This window comes from Podarcis liolepis (assembly GCF_965112155.1).
Source record: "Podarcis liolepis genome assembly, chromosome: 13".
NCBI classification, from domain to species: domain Eukaryota; kingdom Metazoa; phylum Chordata; class Lepidosauria; order Squamata; family Lacertidae; genus Podarcis; species Podarcis liolepis.
In genome coordinates, this window is record NC_139573.1 from 19,600,540 (window position 1) to 19,621,358 (window position 20,819).

The 20,819-nt window shown below is 48.0% G+C and overlaps 1 protein-coding gene across 1 annotated transcript in view; it reads right to left on the reverse strand.

The window, feature by feature from the left end:
* CACNG7 (calcium voltage-gated channel auxiliary subunit gamma 7) overlaps window positions 1–20,819 on the reverse strand; it is a 47,242-nt gene that overhangs the window by 23,208 nt on the left and 3,215 nt on the right. The window contains exons 3-4 of the mRNA XM_083471765.1: window positions 8,065–8,304; window positions 5,385–5,489 (exon numbers count right to left, since the gene is read on the reverse strand). Of these exons, the coding sequence (XP_083327891.1) occupies window positions 5,385–5,489; window positions 8,065–8,260 (301 nt within the window). The 5' untranslated portion in view covers window positions 8,261–8,304. The remainder of the gene's footprint in view (window positions 1–5,384; window positions 5,490–8,064; window positions 8,305–20,819) is intronic.

Below are 20,819 nucleotides of genomic sequence, written 5' to 3' on the forward strand. Positions count from 1 at the left end.
AAAGGCAGGTAGGTAGGATAGGGCCTGGCTGAGGGCAAACTGAGGTGGGGCAGTGCCTGTTCACCCTTATAGACCAGCCTCCATGGACCTCCTCCAGCGGAACTCTCTGCTTGCCACCATTTTACCACAAACTGGGAAGGATCCTGAACGCTTTCTATAAGTTGCTGTTGTTTGCTGTGGTTTCTTTAAAACATAGCTTAATGTTTCTTGCATGCCACCTTGGGAAATAAATTGTTCAAATAAATATAAAGCCTGATGCCGTCCCCGTTCCACCTCATTAGCTTTCACTTGGCAACGGCAATAAAACTTAGCGCACGATGATTATGTCATCCCATGCAGTTTAGATTGCCAGGTGTTAAAGCATAGAAGGGAAGACTGGGGTACGGAGGTGGTGAATTTGGCTGCAGCCTGAAAATGGGATATTGCTTGTGTGACATCACCCTTAATGACGAGCTGCAGAAATCTTCTTGCTGCTGCTCTGGAAATTCAAAATATTTTTCCAGTTGAGATTATAAAAACCTAACTATTCCTTCTTTTGTCCAGCAGGGGGCAATGATATTCTCTCTCTCTCTCTCTCTCTCTCTCTCTCTCTGAATCAAACACACACACACACACACAATTATCTCAGTTCTGTTTTCAAGATTAAGTGTTTAGTAACTGCATGAAATAAATTTAGTACTCCGGGAGGGAAACTTGAGAAATTATGTCATAATCAGAATAGAATTGTTGTCAACTGACCAGAAAAGCAAGCTGTGCTCTTGTGCCTTTTGAAAGTAGATTGATTTTGCAAGAGAACAGCAGGTGGGGCTTTTCATGGCATGGAGATCAATGGTAGCTCCTCTGCTAATGCCTGCTGCACGTCAGTTCACTTGTTCAGAGCACTGGGACTGGCTGAAAAGTTGGCAACCTTGAAACCAAGCTGTTGTTAGAAGTAGGGTTTTCTTTTCAGGTAACCTGGCCTCTCCAGCTCCCACCGCAAAGGCCCTCCAGCTCCCACCGCAAAGGCCCTCCAGCTCCCACCGCAAAGGCCCTGCTTGTTAGCCTTAGCAGTCAGTTTGCTAGCTTTATTGTCTATGTTGGCTCTTCATGGGCAAGGCACACAGAGCAGTTGTCAAGGCCAACTAAATATTTTCAGGGCAGAGCTGTGGTGGTAGCTTCCACTCCTCTCCTCAGCTTAAAGCAGTAGTGACACCCACCCTCCCCCAAATGAAAATGGGGGCAGGTACACAAGGGGCAAATTTGGTGTGTGTGTGTGTGTGTGTCTGAGAGAGAGAGAGAGAGAGCTCTGTGCCACATGTAAGAAATTTTTAAAAGCAAAACAATGCAATATTTTCTGCTAATGCTCCCATCTTTTCTCTGAAGTTCCCAGTACAGGGTGGCCAAAATAGAAGGTTTGCTTAGGATTTCAATGTGAACCTCCCCAATTTGCACTTTCCAGAAAAATATATGAACCGAGAATCCTTCAAAATTCACACATCTCCCGAATTTTGTGGTGCGGTTCTCCCTCCAAAGAATGTGTACAAAAATGTGTATATTGGGGGGGGGGAAATGTGCATTAAAATGCCTATATTACCATATAACATGCATTATATTGGGGAAAACTACTTTAAATAATGTGTATATCACACAAAATTGCATACAGGAATGTGTCTATTGGAAGAAATTTGCACTAAAATGCAGACAAATTTTCATGGAGACTTTGAAAGCATACATTGCAAACTGAAGCAGTAATTTGGAGAACAGAACTTAAGACTGGTGAAACAAGACATGGAGAGAAACCAAGTTGGCAGGTTCCTCTATCCCTAGTACTGTGAATGTGACAGTTGTACAGAAAAGGGAATTTCAGCAGGTGGAACTGGTGTGCCAAGATCACCTGTGGAAATTTCCTCTTTTACACAACTGTTAAACACTCAGGAGCCCTGCCTGGTTTATTCACCTGGTCGGATTAGCTCCTATTGATTTTGAGGGAGCTAGAAATCTTCCCTACCCCAGTTCTGTCACCATTGGACAGACGTGAGCCCACAGGGAACTGCTCTCTCGCTCTCTCTGTCTGCTGGAAATAAAGAAAAGGCGCTATTCTGTCTGTGGAAAGTGCCTTTCCTTTAAGTAGCCATAAGGGCCCTGCAGTGGCAGTGGGATGGAGGGTTACTTGACCAGGGAGAGGGCTGCTCCCTCTAGCCCCCCCCCATGCCACTTATGCCTCAAAGACCTTCATCAACATTGTGCTCTTCAGATGTTTTGGACTACAACTCCCATCAGCCCCCAAGCTGTGGTGACTAGGGCTTATGGGAGTTGTAGTCCAAAACATGTGGAGGGCACTAGACTGGCAAAGGTTGACCTAGGAGGAGAAGCATTGTGTCAAGCCCACCTGAAATGCCAGGTGCCACACAGACAGTCCCAAGCAGTTAGCAAATATATGTGTTTTGTTGCATGAATGGTGAACTACACCAAACTTGAGCAATTTTGGCTGTCTCTGGCTTGGTTGTCCAAGCTGCAGGTAACCAAAATCCAAACTGCACTACTTGTTGAATAAGTGGATATTTCCCAAACTGTGGTCCATAGACCACCAGCTTTATTCAGGTTCATACAGAATTCAAATCACAGACTTCAGATTATAATACAATGCAATGTAAGAAATAAAAGACGCAATAGAAATACAATTAAAGAATCGTATAGCTTCTAGCACGTTAGAATTGCCACAGCAGGTAGAAAAACCATGAGGTGGGCTGCCAAGACTGCAATTTTCAAGTGGTCTGTGAGGGCAGGTAGTTTGGGAACTACGGGGATATTTCATTGTTGTCACTAGGCCTGGGATCTTATGGTAAAGAGTAGGTCAAAAATCTAATTAATTAATTGTTGTTTTTAAATAACAGATAAGTGGATTTCCGCTGCAAATGTGCCCTTCGGTCCTCACTCTTAAAACCAAGTTACCGTATTTTTTGCTCTATAAGACTCACTTTTCCCCCTCCTAAAAAGTAAGGGGAAATGTGTGTGCATCTTATGGAGCGAATGCAGGCTGCACAGCTATCCCAGATGCCAGAACAGCAAGAGGGATCACTGCTTTCACTGCACATTGATCCCTCTTGTTGTTCTGGCTTCTGAGATTCAGAATATTTTTTTTCTTGTTTTCCTCCTCCAAAAACTAGGTGCGTCTTATTGTCTGGTGCGTCTTATAGAGCGAAAAATACGGTGAGCGTCCACAGTGTGTTGGGTGTTTGAGGGGAGAAAGCTGCGGCAGTGCCAGCCAGCTTTTGTGGGGAAGCGCCATAGTAGTCCTTCCGCAAGCTCCCATAGGAGTGGGCAGCTAATGCTCCCTTTGGAAGGCAGTTCTGCTGAAACTGGCAAGTCTTACCTGCAAGTCAAGAAAGAGTAGAACTGGGGTGTGAGAAGAGCTTGTGTTACGTGCATTTCATACAGCATTTCAAAAACTAGTCATTGTAATGGAACTTGGCCACCAGGGGGCGCTCCAATAGCTACAGATACATCCAGCCTGCACCTTAGACTGGAGTTCAGGTAATAATAATAATAATAATAATAATAATAATAATAATAATAATAATAGATTCACTTGCACAAGATGCAGTGACGGCCATCAGTGGGGCTGGCTTTAAAAGAGGATTAGACAAAAATTGACTACTGACAACGACTCCTACCCATTATGGCTACATTCTGCCTCCATTGTCTGGGGCAGTTTGCCTCTGAATACCAGTTGCCACGAATTGCAGGCAGGGAAAACTACTGTTGCACTCACGGCCTGTGAGTGGGCTCCCCTGCAAGAACAGGAAGCATTGCTAGCAGCTTCGTTGCGTCAAAATAGCATTCCTAAATGGACTTTGCCCCCCAAATACACATTTCTAAATGTATTTTCTGTCAAAATAGGCAGTCATAGATGTATTCTCTTGTCAAAACCATGCACTTTAAAATGCATACATTTTTTAGGCAAGAGCTGTACCACCGTAACGTTTGGATGAGGGTGCAATCCAGCGGATAGCAACAGTCTGATCCTCACCTTAGTCCGGCAAGTGTGGGTCAGTTCAGTTTGTATTGGAATTCCCAGGGACTGAGCTCCTCAAGGAGCCCTAATCTTTTCTTAGATAGCAGTGGGATATAAATCCATACGCTTTGGAGAGTTGGAGTTGAACGGCTTGTTAACCTTTCGCTGGCATGAGTGGCTGGCCCTGTCATTCTTCAAGGGCTCAAATCCTGCTCCATGTCGCTAGAAGTTAAATCTCTGAGCAGGTGGGTGGGCGCATAGCCTCTCTGCAGTGCATGTAGGCAAATGCCTGAACATGAGCGCAAACTGTGGCTGCCGAGGGGTATTCCGAACTGCTGCTGACACATTGGGCCCGGCCATTACGTGTGCTTGTTCTGTTCAAAAGGACAACCACCCTCTTGGCTTTTAAATCAGCCAAGGGCAAGCTGAACAGCAGGGAGCACCAATGTGCAAGTCCGAGAAACTCTTGTGGGCAACACACACAGAGCAACGAAGAACATGCCACAACCTATCCTGTTGGTTATAACCGAATGCTTCTTGCCCATCTAATCTCAGCAAGGGGAGGGGAATCGGGGGCCACCAGGGGAGGTCTCCGTGAGCACCCTCAGGCACCATGCTGGCAACCCCTGTATACATGATAAAGTCAGGTGAAGGGTGCCTACAACTCTGCGCCATTGTGGAGGGGGGGTGTGGGTGGAGGTGGCCAAACAAACATTTCTCATTTTAATCCCGTGTCTCTCAACCTGTGGGTCCCCAGATGCTGTTGGACTACAACTCCCATCATGCCTAGCCAGCATGACCAGTGGCCAGGGATGATGGGAGTTGTAGTCCAACAACATATGAGGACCCACAGGTTGAGAACCGCTACTTTAATCTGTGAAATGTGCATGGGGAGTCACAGATGTGGTGGGTGGGATGGGAAGAAACAAAGGCCAAAGGCGAGGGGTAGGCATTCACTCTCCCTTCTCCCCAAGGCAGTCACCCCACCTTGGTTCATAGGTGGGCCGGCCCTGGGGATTTAACCATTTCCCCACCAGCTGGGACCCTGGTCTGGAGCAGGGCCTTCATGCCTGTTATTTAGTTGAAGTAAGCCATTCATCCTATTGCTACAAGTGGGGTTAACATCATGTCTAGGGTCATAGCCACACCATACATTTAAAGCACATGGCTTCCCCGAAGGAATCCTGGGAACTATAGTTTGCTAAGGGTGCTGGGAATTATAGCTCTGTAGTAGAAACTACAGTTCTCGGGGTTCTTTGGGGGAAGCCCTGAGTGTTGCAGTGGTATAAATATGCTTTAAATGTGTAGATGTGACTGAGTTCGACCTTCAGAGAGCCCCTCTTAGCTTTATTTTTCTCAATGCCCAACAAACAGAAGCGTATCGACTTACTAAGTATGTTTTCTGTGTTCTCCGTTACGAGGGGGCCTTCAGGGTCAGGGTCAGGCCTGGGCTCTAGGAAGTACTCGGAAGCAACACAGCTGCCCTTTTTCTGACCTGCAGAAGAAGAAAAAAACACATCACATTCATGGTGCCAAAAGCTTCTGGGAAGAGGCCAAAGGTTAGATCAGGTGGGAACCTCATACAGGTCCAAGGGGTGGAAAGGACTATATGTCTCTGAGGTAGGTCTGGCCAAGTGAGAGGACCAGCAGGGCCAGCCCTACTATTAGGCAGAGTGAGGCAGGTGCCTCGGATGGTAGATGTTGTGAGGAGCAGGAGGCAGTGACAATCCCCTATGGCCATTCCCTGGAGCTGAAGCCCCAGCAGCCGTGGTGTTTCCTTGTTGCCAGTCTGGTTTGAGGAGGGTCTGGTTACCTGCACCTCTCACCCATTCAGCTTCTTCCGATGGGCCACAGACAGCCTTGCGCCAAGTGAGCGCCAGAGCACAGGGCCCATCGAGTCCAACATGCTGTTCTTACCAGATGCCTGAGGAAAGCCCACAAACAGGACCTGAGCACAAGAGTTTGTGATTCCTCCAGCAACTGGTCTTGAGAAGCATGCTGCCTCTGGTAGGTAACATAGCCACTGTGGCAACGAGCCACTGACAGCACACAACTCAACTCAGGCCGCATATTTCAGCGGGCAGAGCATGAGGGCGTATGCTGCTCTGCTGACTTGATGCATGCCAGTGCTGCCAACACTGCAGGTTTTATTTGAGTGGGTAGCAAAGCAGGGGCTAGGAAGCAAGGCCGCCCCAGGACATTTTGCTGCCTGAGGTGATCTGCTCCCCTCCCCAGTATTCCATCCATAGAAACTGTTAGGGAACGGCCATCGGAGCCAAGAGTGGAGGTAAGGCTCCCGGACCATGCAGGAGAAGGGACCAGTAGAGGGAGAGAGAACACTCCCTTTGGGGAAGGTAATCAGTGTGACACCGGGGAGGAAGGGGATCAGGGAAGGACTTCGGAGAGAGGGCTCCAAGACTCTTCCACAGAGACCAGCAGGGAGTCCAGGACCTCCGCTGGCTACGCCTACTCTGCGCAGAAAGCTTCCGCGCAGGGAGGCTAGGCGGAGACTGGGCGTCAAGGAATTTTTATGTTGGAAGAAGTTCAGGAAACGCCCACTGACGGATTCTGCCAGCGACTGACACAGCCATGGAGAAAGGGCTGTCCAGCCAGGGAAAGGTTTAGCCAGGCAACGTTGCCTAGAGCTTCAGCATCCTTTACGCACGAACAACCCCAATTCCCATTACAGAAACCTCCTGAGCTGTTGACTCTTGCTTCAAGTTGAGAAAGTTATCTTCTACCACACAAGAGGGCAGCTGACTAGCTTAGGGAAAGTGAGGCTGGCCATGTGGCACACACAACTTGCCATCGTGGCTACCTGCAAGGCACCTGAAGCTTTAGTCAGCTGCCTCACTCTGCCCAATGGTGGAGCTGTACATACTAGATAGAGCAAGCAGCAGCAGCAGCAAGGTGGTCTTATTATTATTATTATTTATTTCATTTGTGGGAGCGAGTTCCATAGTTTAACCACACGCTTCATGAAGAAGCACTGGTTGAAGAAGAGGCAGGACATTTGCATTAGGGATTTGAGGAATGGGGAAATGAGAGCTAGAGAAGTTCACACAGGGCCTACAGGCAGCAGATACATGTATGCTCTTGCATTGGGAAAGTGACCACAGAAGGAAGTTTCAGAGGTGAACAGGTAGGATGGGGGGATTATAGAAAAAGGCGGCCAAGAATGTATATTGCAGCTGTGTGGGTGAGCGATGAAACACACATTATAATTCGAAGTAACCAACCAAAGTACAGTGGTACCTCGGGTTATGTACGCTTCAGGTTACAGATGCCGCTAACCCAGAAATAGTACCTCGGGTTAAGAACTTTGCTTCAGGAAGAGAACAGAAATCGCGCAGTGGTGGCACAGTGGAAGCAGGAGGCCCCATTAGCTAAAGTGGTTCTTCAGGTTAAGAACAGTTTCAGGTTAAGAACGGACCTCCGGAACAAATTGAGTTCTTAACCTGAGGTACCACTGTACAGGATTCAGGTCTTGTGGTTTTAGTTCCTTTAACTAAAGGAAGTAGGCTAAACCCTCACTCTGAAGGCAGTTCTGAACCTACAGAATTCTTCCACATTTTGAGGTACACGCTGCCAGTATTGATGCCACTGTAACTTGAGTGGTAGATTAAGATTCCGTGGGCAGTTTGATCTCAAACATTTGTTTCAGGAACGAGGTTTCTGAATGATGGCTGTTCAAGGAACCTTTTTGAAAGCTGAGCTGCTGTCTCACACCACAGCTCCTCGGAAGAGTTTTGCTCTTCTTTTAACAACCAGCAGTCAGATTGTGTCCAGCAACCTAAGCTTTGCAAGAGTTCAGCTGCAAGTACATGTAGACTTGCAGGCAAACAGAGCAAAACCCAGATATGTGTTGTTTTTAAAGCCCCAATACATGGCCTTACAACTCACTCCCCTCTCATGATCACTTTCCTCAATTAGATGAAAACACAAATTATGGAAGCAGAGGAAGCCATGCAAGCCTAACGAAGCAGTTTAGATTTGGCCTAGTGACATCATCATCTGTAACTGGAGTCTCCAGGTGTGAGAGGGGAAACTTGACTTTTCAAGGCTCTTACCGGCAAAGAAACAGACCCTCCAGAGCCCAGCGTGCAGTGCCATGACTATCTCGGTGGTCTGGTTCTGCGGAAACACAATCCCTTCCTCCATGAACAGCCAGTAGTCAGTACTGACGGCGATGCCCACCAGGAGCAGTCCACACGCTCCGAAAACACTAGACAGCAGGGTCAGGGCGCGGCTGCTGCAGTTACTCATCCTAGGTGACAGGGGGAGCCACTGGCCAAATGCAGCGCAAGGACCTGGAGGAGGAATTGATAACAATCAGCAAGAGAAACCAGATATTCACACAAATCACACACCCCGCCCAAAAGCTATACTCACATTAAATTTGAGCTTTTCCTAGTCAAACCGATGGGTTCTCAGAGGCCCCAATAGTTACTGGCTCCCATATTCTTCCTCTTTAACCACAATATCTTTCTTTTCACCAAGAGAACATGGCAGCTGGCTCTAAGCACCACCCTAACTCACTAAAACCTCCCAAAGAATCCAAGGGGTCTTGGCTACAAGACCCTTCACCTTCTAACTCAGGAGTGAGGAACCTCCAGGCTGCGGGCTAAACTAGGCCTGCCAATCTGGCCTGCCGAAGCCGTTTTTGGCCAGCCACGCCCATCTGTCACTCATATGATGTTATATGGCCACCTATCTTTTACCATATAGCATCAGGTGCAGGATAGGCAAAGCAGCAGCTGCCAAGGAGCAACCAGCAGGGCACAAGGTGCAAGATGCAAGCCCTGGTGCTTTGGGGGATGAGGATTAGTTCTACTTGCCTGCCTATCAAAAGTGAACCCATGGAGGGTTGGACACCTTTTTAATCCAGCCCATAGGACAAAAGTAGTTCTTTGCTTTTGCTCTGACCCAGTAGATTTTTTTAAACATAAAAATAAATCCATATCCCGTCCATTCTCCCAAAGGATGACTCAGGGCAACAAATATTTCTGTGATTTAAAAAATTACAGTTAAAAACAAAATAAAAACATATCAAAGGCATTTAAAGACAGTTGGAAGCTTTTAAAAATGACAGAACAAAACACCTAAAACAAATTTAAGAACCAAATCAGGTGACTGGATAGTGCCAATGAAATAGAAAAGAATTCAGCAGGCACCTGCCGAATTTTAAACTTCCACTCTACATGACAACCCTGAGAGGCCTTCTAACGACCCTCTCCTAGCTTTCGTACTCTGATGAGGAACCCCTTCATGACTGCCCTCAAATCCCAGAACACTGCAGAAGATTCTGGGGCAGTATTCTGTTTGTGTAGGGTGTCATCCAGGTCTGCTGGGATTACCTATTACAAGGACTGAGAGGGTGCCCAAGAATGCTCCCACAATGACCCTGAATAACACTATTCCTGGTGCCCTAGAATATGCCCACAATATATCCTTCAGGCAGCTGGTCCACCATTATTGGTCTCAATAAAAAACTCACAGTAAGTTTCTAAGGAGCTCCAGATTTCCTGGAAATAATTTAAAAACTCTTCTACCAGAAATGCTTACTTCTACCTACATATTCTCTTTAAAGGTAAACATAAAGGACCCCTGACAGACGACTCTGGGGTCGTGGCGCTCATCTCGCTTTCAGGCCGAGGGAGCCGGCGTTCGTCTGCAGACAGTTTTTCCGGGTCATGTGGCCAGCATGACTAAGCTGCTTCTGGCGCAACGGAACACCGAAACCAGAGCAGTGCACGGAAACGCCATTTACCTTCCCACCAGAGCGGTACCTATTTATCTACTTGCACTTTTTGGTGTGCTTTCAAACTGCTAGGTAGGCAGGAGCTGGGACCGAGCAACGGGAGCTCACCCCGTTGCAGGGATTCGAACCGCCTACCTTCTGATCGGCAAGCCCAAGAGGCTCAGTGGTTTAGACCCCAGCGCCACCCACATCCCTACATATTCTCCTTACTCTCCTCCAAAAAAAATCTGGGTTATGAAATCTCCACCACCCATACCCTAGCTAGCCCATTAGGCCTTCTGACATGACGCAAGCAAGATTTATAGTTCTTGCCATTCCAGCATAATTCTCTAGCTCACAGTTCATGGGTTTTCATTCCAACCAGTGCAGCCTTGCTTCTTCCAAGAGCCATAGAATCATAGAGGTGGAAGGGACCGCACAGGTTATCTAGTCCAACCCCCTGCAATGCAGGAATGTTTTGCCCAAGGTGAAACTCAAACCAACAACCCTGAGATTAAGAGTCTCATGCTGTACCAACTGAGCTATCTCAGAGCTAATGTGAAGAAGCCAGACACCCTGGTGTCTACCATGTCTGAGGGGCCCTCAGTAAAGTGCCTTCTGGAAGGACCTGTCCTACATTTCTGGGCCTCCTCCTTCAGGAAGTGGCTGCAGCAGGGCTGCCATCACCACTGGGCACCTGGGTCTGAGAGCTGCCCTGTTAATTTCCTGGAATTTCCTGACATGCCAGACTTTGTTTTTTCAAGAGGAACCCAGGGCAGGTGTCAGAGGTGGACCCTCCCAGGGCACTTGCCCAATCAATCCACTTCATGGTCATGATCTCACCAAGTTTTCTTTTAAAGGGTCATGTGGCTTTCCTGCCTTCCTTGCTCTGGGCCTTCCTGCCACCTTCCCCAGAACAATCCAGCATTCCTGATCGCCAGTTTAGGAATAGCGATTCTCAAAATGTCTGTGGGGAAAGGCTGTAGCTCAGTGGTAGAGCATATGGATCTTAGGAACAGTGGAAGTTGCCGTATCCCAATTTCTTGGTCCTTCTGACCATGTCCCAAGCCCTAGGTGGAGATGCTGTGGATTGAATCTGAGATCTTTTGCATGCAAAGTAGATGTTCTGCCACTGAGTTCTGGTCCCGAGTTAAGGTCCTGGGTTCAATCCCCAGCGTCTCATGGGGGAAAGACCCTTGCCTGATATGCTGGACTGCCAATTGACGTGGACCAGCCTTCCCCAACCTGCCACCCTTCAGATGTTTTGGCCTTCAGCTCCAGCCAGCGCAGCTGTGGTAGAATTCTGCTGTAGGCCAAACCGAGCTTAGATGGACTAAAGGCCTTGGCTTGGCATGAGGAGGCCACCTATGTACAAAAAAACCCCCCATTTCTTTAGAATATTGTTGGGATTTTTAACAAAGCAAAATGCAGGATGCAAAACAGACCACCACAGTCCTCAAAATGAATATTGCAGAATCAGTGGTACCTCAGGTTACATATGCTTCAGGTTACAAACTCCGCTAACCCAGAAATAGTGCTTTAGGTTAAGGGTTTTGCTTCAGGATAAGAACAGAAATAGTGCAGTGGCGGCACAGCAGCAGGAGGCCCCATTAGTTAAAGTGGTGCTTCAGGTTAAGAACAGTTTCAGGTTAAGAGCAGACCTCTGGAACGAATTAAATACTTAACCTGAGGTACCACTGTACACCAAAAATGATTCCATAGATTGGGAATGGTGAATTATGAGCATGTTTACTCATAAATAAGTCCTGTTGTGTTCAATGGGGCTTGCCTCCAGGTAAGGGCTTAACCCCGTAAAAAAATGGATAAAGAATTTATATTGTAACACACTAAGAAATCTGGCTGCCACATAGGGCTGAGGGAGGCATAATGGTTTTCGCTTTCCTCCTAGGATGTCAGAAGGGTCTAGCTCAGTGGTGGGGAACCTGTGGCCCTTCAGATTTTGTTGGACTCTAATTCACGTACACACCATAGACTTAAAGCAAACACGACTTCCCCCAAAGAATCATGGGAACTGTAGTTTGTTAAGGGTGCTGGGAATTGTGACTCTGTTGGGGTAAACTACATGTCCCAGGATTCTTGGGGGGAAGTCATGTGCTTTTAATCTACTTTAAATGTATATTGGCATGCCTTGGTTTGGTTCCAGATGGTTTCAATAAAGCGAATATCGCAATAAATCAAGTCACATCATATTTTGGGGGGTTTCCCAGTGCATGTAAAAGTTATGTTTGCATTATACTGTGGTCTATTAAGCCAGGCCCCCTTGGCTGCTGGGGAGGGAGGGGGGAAAACCAGCCCCAGCCCCAGCCCCAGCCCCAGCCCCAGCCCTAGCCAGCTCCACTCCCTTGGAGAGAAGAGCATTGGTGGCGGACTTCCTTCCCCTGCTGGCAGTGGCGTAGCGTGGGTTGTCAGCACCCGGGGCAAGGCATGTAATTTGCGCCCCCTAACCCGTGGATTTGCGCCCCCTAACCCTAACCCCCAGATGTTGCGCCCGGTGCGGCCGGGCCCCCCTGCACCCCCCACGCTACGCCACTGCCTGCTGGCACCTGCACCCACGTCCTTGTGAGAAGCAATATCTGTGAAACACAATAAAACGAGGTGTGCTTGCAGTGTGTATATGCTGCCAGAGAAGAAAAGGCCAGGAAACATGGAGGGGAGTGTGTGTGGACAGGGAAGAGGAGTAATTGTAGGGCTGCCATCCGTTCAGATTTTCCTGGGATTTCAAAGGCAGAATTAACACCCAGGGGAAATTTCTGAAAGGCTGCACATTGTCAATCGAAAATTGTGGTGTTTTGGCTCAACAACTTTTTGGGTGTGCTGGTTTTTACGCTTTGAAAGATGGCTACCCTAAGCAACTCACAAGGCTAATGTTCACATGTTGATTGGAAATGACTAGACAAACCTTTGGCTGCAAGCCTCGAGACCAGGGCTTTCCAAACTTAGGTCTTCAGCTGTGTTTGGACTACAACTCCCATCATCCCTAGCTAGCAGGACCAGTGGTCAGGGATGATGGTAACTGTAGTCCAAAAACAGCTGGAGACCCAAGTTTGGAAAGCCCTGCTCTAGTCCACTACTAAAGCTTTATAACCACAGCAGTACACCACCATCACCTTCCAATCATTCATTCTAGTGCTTGCTTCGGGTTGTGGGGGCAAGACTTGGAGGGATACCTACAATGGGCAGGAGTTTAATTTTGTGCTGTGTGACATATATTTGTATCTTGCTTTCCATAAGAAACAGTTATTGTCAATAGATTATTGGTGGAGGGGGGGCCGCCTTGGAGGAAAGGCAGGGACTGCAATCCACAAACAGTGGTACCTCGGGTTACAGACGGTTCAGGTTACAGACGCTTCAGGTTACAGACTCCGCTAACCCAGAAATAGTACCTCGGGTTAAGAACTTTGCTTCAGGATGAGAACAGAAATCGTGCTCCGGCAGCGCAGCAGCAGCAGGAGGCCCCATTAGCTAAAGTGGTGCTTCAGGTTAAGAACAGTTTCAGGTTAAGAATGGACCTCCGGAACGAATTAAGTTCTTAACCTGAGGTACCACTGTACAATGAACTGGGACCTCCTCCCTCTCGCCCTCTCCTTCTGGTGCCAATCTAAACAAGCACTCAGAGGAGAAGAGGGTGACCATGCGCCCTGGTTTACAGAGGATAGCCCTCTCTTTGAAGGGCTCTATCCTGTCCAAGTCTGGATTAGGAAGAAGCAGGAGAGGCCTTGAAGTTGCCTGTCACTGGTGAGCCCCTGAACAGCAGGCAGAGCAGGCCACCAGGTTGCAGCCTTTCCCAACCATGCCGAGAGCCAGTGCTGGTCCTACTCATTGGTCCTACTCATTGTCCCTTGTTCCGCAAGGGACAATGACAATAAAGATATCGTATATCGAGTAGACCCGTTGAAGTCACTACTTACTGAGGTGCATGCGTTTTCTACTACTCTGACCCGAACTTAGTTGAATGGATGCATCCCTGAATTTGCATCTTGACAGAAAATCAGCGTATGGAAATTTGACGCAGACCTGGCATCCTCTCTTTTTGTTGATGCGCCGCCGTTCCTCTTTTGAGCCAATGCGTGTGTAGCCTCCTCTCTTAGAGGAGAGAGCGCAAGGGGACCAGGAGGCTCCAGAGGTCGGCAGTTGGACCTCTGCAGGGAGTGGGCCTTAGCAGATGCCCAGTGTTGTGACCCCTTACCCCCTACACACATGCCCCACAAAGCCTTGAGCCACGCTCTACCTGCCTGTCCCCAAACACCAGTCTCTGCTTCTGGTCCTTCATGTAGATGTTTTAAAAAGAGATTTGGAAACAGCAGAAACAACGTTGTACCTTCTCAGTCTCACTCTTCTTCCCACACCCTGAATTATCCATCACACCTGGGGCTGGTTTCTCACCCCCACCCAATGGCTTCTGGGATTCAAGCTTGCAGTGTGGGTTAAACTGGCTGATGCCTTCGAACCTCTCCACCTCTATGATTTCCTGTCTAACCTGGAAGCCCTGCACCAGTTGTGCCTGAGTGGGCTGTAGTAAACATAGGGAGAGCTGGATGGAACTCTGCACATGCTCAGAGTCAATCTTCTTGATATATTCTGGGGCTTAGCACTGATACAGAAACGGTCTGTTCTGGGAATGGAAAGCAGTGAGATCTCACCTGAAGCGCTGAGCTCCCCTCATCCCTTCCTCAATTTCCTAGCCCTCAGTGCTCATAATTTCAGGCCAGTTCTCTTGATGGGTTTCTGTGGAAGGATGGGGGGGGGCAAGCCTTCTCATGCAACCCACCCCCCACTCCATGGAAGACACATCTCTTCCATTGATTTATCTCTTGCAGAAGTTGATGTCATGAAACACAAAGATGACAACTATCCTCAGGTCCCAGACCCATATATGGGAATCACATGAGAAATACATTTGAAGCAGTGGGGTGGGGGTTGAAAACATGTAGAGCAGTGGTGAGTTGCTTCAAGTACATGGCTGCTGCCCCAACCTCCAGTCTCCTCCAATTACTGGGCCTCTGGAATCCAGGGTGCCCCCCCCCAGTCTGCCCCATATGCACATCTCCACCACCACACCACCCCCGACGCCCCAAGCCATCAAGGCTTTGCTCCCTTCCGTTGCATAGTTATGGTTTTCTCCAAGATATGTTTGTGCTTTCAGAGAGTCCAGCATCATCCCCCTCACAATGGATTTTCAAGCACTTTTTTTCCCTGGCTTGTGTCTCCAGGGGTTTCTATTTATGCCCTCGACTGCATTTGTGCTGAAGAGAGGGACCAAAAAAAGACCTAAACTCTCTCTCACTCTCTCTCTCTCTGTGTGTGTATGTGCATGTGTGTGAAGGATAGGAAAATAGTATCTGGCCTAGAATGGAGGGCCGTGGGGATAGGGGCAGTCTGAATGGCAAAGAGTCTGTCATGGAGAGGGGTGGCACCAGAAAAAGGGTGGGGGGCGCAGAAGGCACAAAGTATATTTTTAGGTAGTTGAGAGAGAGAAATAGCAGCATATGTTAACAACAAGAGTCCAGAAATGGGGGGGGGGAGTAATGGGGGCAGTTCCTTGTTAGAGGGCCCAAATCCTTGTGGGGGGTCAGATCCTTGTGGGGGGCACCCTCTGACACTGCCCCTAGTTAAGGAGAGAAATAAAAATATACCCTCTCCCTCCTTTCCTCTTTAAAGATGGAGGGCACAAGGAGAAGGGGACGACAGAGGATGAGATGGTTGGATGGTGTTCTTGAAGCTACCAGCATGAGTTTGATCAAACTGCGGGAGGCAGTGGAGGACAGAAGTGCCTTGCATGCTCTGGTCCATGGGGTCACGAAGAGTCGGACACAACTAAACGACTAAACAACAACAACAAATATCAACCTCCCTGCCCTACTCCCTATGTAACAGCGCCCCCTACTGCCTGCCCACAGCATTGTTTATAGCCCCTTAGCAGTGAAGTGTCACCCCACCCCCCAGAGGAGAACCTTTATTCGATTCCTCCCATCTGTGATTGTTTTATTTTGGTTACAGAAGGCGGCGCAATATGGTCACCCTACTCACACACATTCCTCTTCCTGTTCCAGATCTGTATATGCATACACAACATTCAAGGGAGAAGGAGCGTGTGTGTGTGAGGCGGGAGAGGGGGAGAGAGAGTGGATGATATGTTTGTGGGAACGGATAGGAGGAGGTTTGCAAGGACAGCCCAAGTTCCCATCTGCACTGTCCGTTTCAAGACATATCATACCACTTTAAACAGTCATGGCTCCCCCTCACCCCAAAGCATCCTGGGAACTGTCATCCGATAAGCTTGCTGAGAGTTGCTCGTTAGGAGAGCCCTATTTCCCCCCACAGAGCTACAGTTTCCAGAGGGGTTGATTGTTAAGGGGAATGGGGTGTCTCCCAAAAATGCTTGGCACCCTTAGTGAGCTACAGTTCCCAGAATTATTTGGAGGAAGCCATGACTGTTTAAAGCGGCATGATACCACTTTCAACGTACTGTGCAGATGGGGCCAAAGACAAAGGTATGGATGGGAAGCAGCTGCCTTAATGCTGAGTCCGACCATGGCTCCATCTAGGTCAGTATTGTCAACTTTGACTAGTAGCGGCTCTCCAGGGTTCCATGCAAGGTCTCTTTTCCTAGCCAACCTTGGAGATACCAGGGATTGAATCTGGGGCCTTCTGCACTCAGAGCTGGTGCTTTGCCACTGAGCTATGGCCCCCCAAACAAACAGAAGATCACATGAGCAGAGAGAGGTTTATAGACCTGGGTGAGGCTTTCACTCACTGGAAGTCATTAGGCAGAGGCTGGGCAGCCACCGTAGTGTAGTGGGTAGAGTACTGAACCTGGGAGTAGAGTACCTGGGAGACCAGGGTTCAAATCCCCACTTGGCCATGAAGCTCATTGGGTGACCTTGGGCTGGCCGCTATCTCTCAAGCTAACCTACCTCACAGGGTTGTTGTGAGGATGATGTGGAGAGAGAGGCAGAAGTGTGTACACCCCCTTGAGTTATTTGGAGATATGCTGTGATTGATATATAATAATAGTAGATATGGAGGTGCTCTGCCTCTCAATTCCTGCATCACCTAGGGGGGTTGGACCAGATAGCCTACAAATACATTTTCCAACTCTAGATGGTAAGATTATAGGATGGACAGACAGGTGGACAGACATTTACAAGAGAAGAAGAGGAAGGATGATTGGCAGACAGATATTTATTGCCATGATGGATGCGCAGATAGGAGGTATTGACGGACGGGTTGCACTGTGGCTCAGCTTGATGACATAAGTTTTTCATGCAGTTTCTGCATAATTTACTGTAAGTGGTATGTTGTTTCCCACATTGAAGTGATGCACACAATAGCAGCTTAAAATGCAGCAATGTCGCTTCCCCTCCCCATTTCAAGTCGACTTGCATGTTGCTGTATGCGCCTGAGGGCGGGAATGTGTTTACCCGATGCACTTTATGTCTCCCTGTGCCTGCAATGTGCCCCCCAAACTCCTGTTCAATGAAGCTGTCATCTGGCCATGGCCTGCCATCTGCACATGTGCAATGACTGTTTCTATTGTACACACCTCAGCTTCACCATGGCTTCCATCTTCAAATCAGATGGGAACTGGTTTGTGAGGAAATGCCTCCAACAGCTGTATTTCTCAAGATAGATAGGGATTGTGGCTAATGTTATGTGTACAGCGCTTCAAACACCAGCAGTGGGAGCGCACTGGAGCCAGAGTAAGTCGTAATGCGTACACAGTATCAATCTGCAGGATAGGGCCAATTAAAAAATGAAGGGCAATATAGTTATACAAGGAAAACAGACAGGATTGTGAGAGGTGCATGAGCAAAAGACAATAACTTGGCAGGAGAGGAGATCCACACCTAGAACGGGATGAGTGGAAATCTCTCCATTGGACTTGTATTCAAAGAGCTGGCCTGCAGGGTTCATCATACAATATGTCTAATGCAACTTTCCGAGACCTATTATATACTGATCTGTAAGTGCTCTCTGTCACAAGTCCTGAAGTTCTCTGTACGTAAGATATTCTATTTCCATGCTCAAAACAACTCATCTGGAATAACCATTGTCCATTTTTAATAGCAATCACAAACTCCAGTTGCTCAATAAACATGTTATGAGAGAGTATGAGACATCTACCCTTTTCACCCCCCATTTCTAAACTCAACTCGTGAGTCCCAAAGGGTGGTTGAAGATACTTAAGGAGCAACAAATCTGTGCTATGTTGCCTTGAGTATGTGCTCCTCGCCTGAGTACAAACTCATTGAGTAGCACCTACAGATCCAGAACCAATGCTGGCCAGTTGTTAAGAGTGAATGAAGCCCATAGCTATCTATAAACCCATCACCTCAGCTGGGTTTGCAGTGAAGTGCCTATAATCCAAGGCTGTGAGTTTGAGATGCACATGCTTTGCATAACAGAAGGTCCTAGGTTTGATCTCAGCCATTCAGTAGTATCTGGTGCCCACTGGGACTGGCAGGGTGGAAGGAAGGAGGACAAACAGTAGGTGGAGCCAGAGTACCAATGACTGGCAGAACCAACTCACTCTAGTTTTGCTCCCTTCCCTTCTGAGTTCTACAAGGGCAACAAGACCAAGGAAGAGGATGCTAATAGGCAGTGCCATGCCCTGGACTGGTTGCAAGCAGGAAGGCAGGCAGCTGGTGGGAGATGGCTGAGGGCAATGCCCCATTTGCCCTAATGGACCAGCTTCCATGATCTGCTGTAGCAAGTCCTGAGACCCCCGAGACCCCCCTGGAGAGCCACTGTCCGTCAGAGTAGGCAATACTGGTCATCTGGTCTGGTTTAAGGAAGCTTCCTATGATCCCATGAGTGTTGACATTTGACCCCTTTCCCTTAAGTTAGGGTGACCACCCTTTCCCCCAGTCTTGCTCCTGAGCCTTTAACAGCAGCCTGCTCCATAGAAATTTAGCTGCTGGAGCTTTTGCTGCCACATATTTCCATGGCAGGAAAAGCTTCCCGTTAACTGCAGTGGCTAGTGTCCGTTGGGGCTGGTTGGGCGGATGCAGGGAGCCTAGTCAGTAGGTGGCGCCAGAGAGCCAATGACCTGCAGAACCAACTCATTCTAGTTTTGTTCCCATCCTTCTCCTCCCTGCTGAGTTCTATGTGGAGATTCAGGAGCAAGAGGAAGCTGACAGCCAATGCCTTAAGTAAGAAGGCAGGCAGGCAGGCAGGCAGGCAGGCAGGCAGGCAGGCAGGGGCTGTTTGGAGGCCAATTGTGGAGCAGTGCCCCGTTTCCCCTAATGAACCAACTTCTACGGCCTGTTAAGCCACTGACTGCAGTGTGGTGTTCTGACTAGGGAGTCGCAGGTTCAAATCCCTGTTCTGTTATGAAACTGAGAGGGTGGTTTTGGCGATCAATTGTCCTAAGAGAGCTGTTGCAAGACTAACACTGGGATATTATTAGGCTAAAATGGGATAAGCCCATGTATTTTGCCCTGGTCACTCTGGATCGGATTGTGATGAATTAAACATATAAATGGGGACTGCTGCTGAATTGTCACCAAAAGTGAAATCCAAAATGAACTTGTAGACTCCTTCTCAGGCAAAGCCTCCGCATAATTTCAAGAAAAACCAAAAGAGTTAAAATAAAACTAGCAACATTTCCCAGGAGATTTTTGCGCATGCACCCGTGTGTGTGTGCGCGCACACACGGGTGCACTTTCCACCTAACACAGACTTTCCATGTTAAAAGGGCCACCCGTATTCATAGGCCAAATAAATAGGCCAAAGGAAACCATCTTTGTTACAGTTTAATTTCACTCTCCCCGCAAGGAGTTCAGGATGGCACTAATGGCCCCATCCACCCCAATTCATCCTCACAACAACTCTGTGAGGAAAGTGAGCCTGAGAGAGCATGACAGGCCCAGAGCCAGCCAGTTAGCTTCACGGATGAGGAGGGATTGAGGGTGCAGGGTGTCCTCCCAACACACTAGCCACTATACCACACTGCCTCCCATACAATAAGCATCAAAGTGTTTCTCCTCCCCATAACCACTAGTGCAACTCATAAAACGATTCCTTCTCCTCTGCCACCACCACACTGGTCCTCCCACATTCTGCCCCACAGCATGCTGTTGTCATTGTATAGTTGGTTGTGTGTGCGCGCCCCCCACAAATGTAACAAACCTAGCACAAATGAAGCGCACATTCTGCTTGACCCCTCTGTATCTCATGCACCAATATGCTAGATTAAATCTCACCCTTTAGCTCAATGCCAGAACCCACCCCAAATACCTCTTCCTTTCTCCCAGCTCCACAGCAACCACATCTCTTCCCTCCAGCAAATACTGTACCATATTCATCTGTGGCGGGGAATACAATCTTACAGCAATGTCACCATCTGGGATTAAACATTTGTGGGTTTGTTTGTTTTCAGGGGCGCGCAGTGAGACAGAAATATACACTGTATTATATGCAAAATCTTGCTCTTTTTGCTTGAAACCCATCTCTCTTTCAAGTAGACTCACACATCCAGCAGAAAAACACGGAGGGGGGAGGAGGAGGGGTTGGGAATAGCTCCTGGACGCAAGCTGAAACCTCAGAATTGCTGTTACAATTATAATATCACAGTCTATACACACAAAGGGCTCGTTCCGAGAATTTTGTATTTGTGCGCTAGCATTGAGAATTCACATGCACACCGAGGGTATAGAATTCACATAGACTTCAACGTTGAAAGGAATTTACTTGCGCGACCACAGTACATACTCTCTCAAAGAGGGCAATCTGCCAAGAATTAATAGGAAATATGCAAACATTTAATCTACTACTGCCACACACACACACACACACACACACACACACACACACACAAACAGTTAAATAAGATGCACATATAAGACTACACACACATACACACACCATCCTCATCTTTATGCACCATGTAATCTAAGCACCGAGGCGTTAAAGGGGCCTCCCATTAATCAGGTACCCTCATGTGCACTAACATGAAGAGGGGTGGGAGGTAAGCGTAAACATAATTCAATTGACACCACCCTGTGAAATTGCACACACAAGCTAGAGAGACAGGAGCTAATAGTAATCACAAACACAGACACA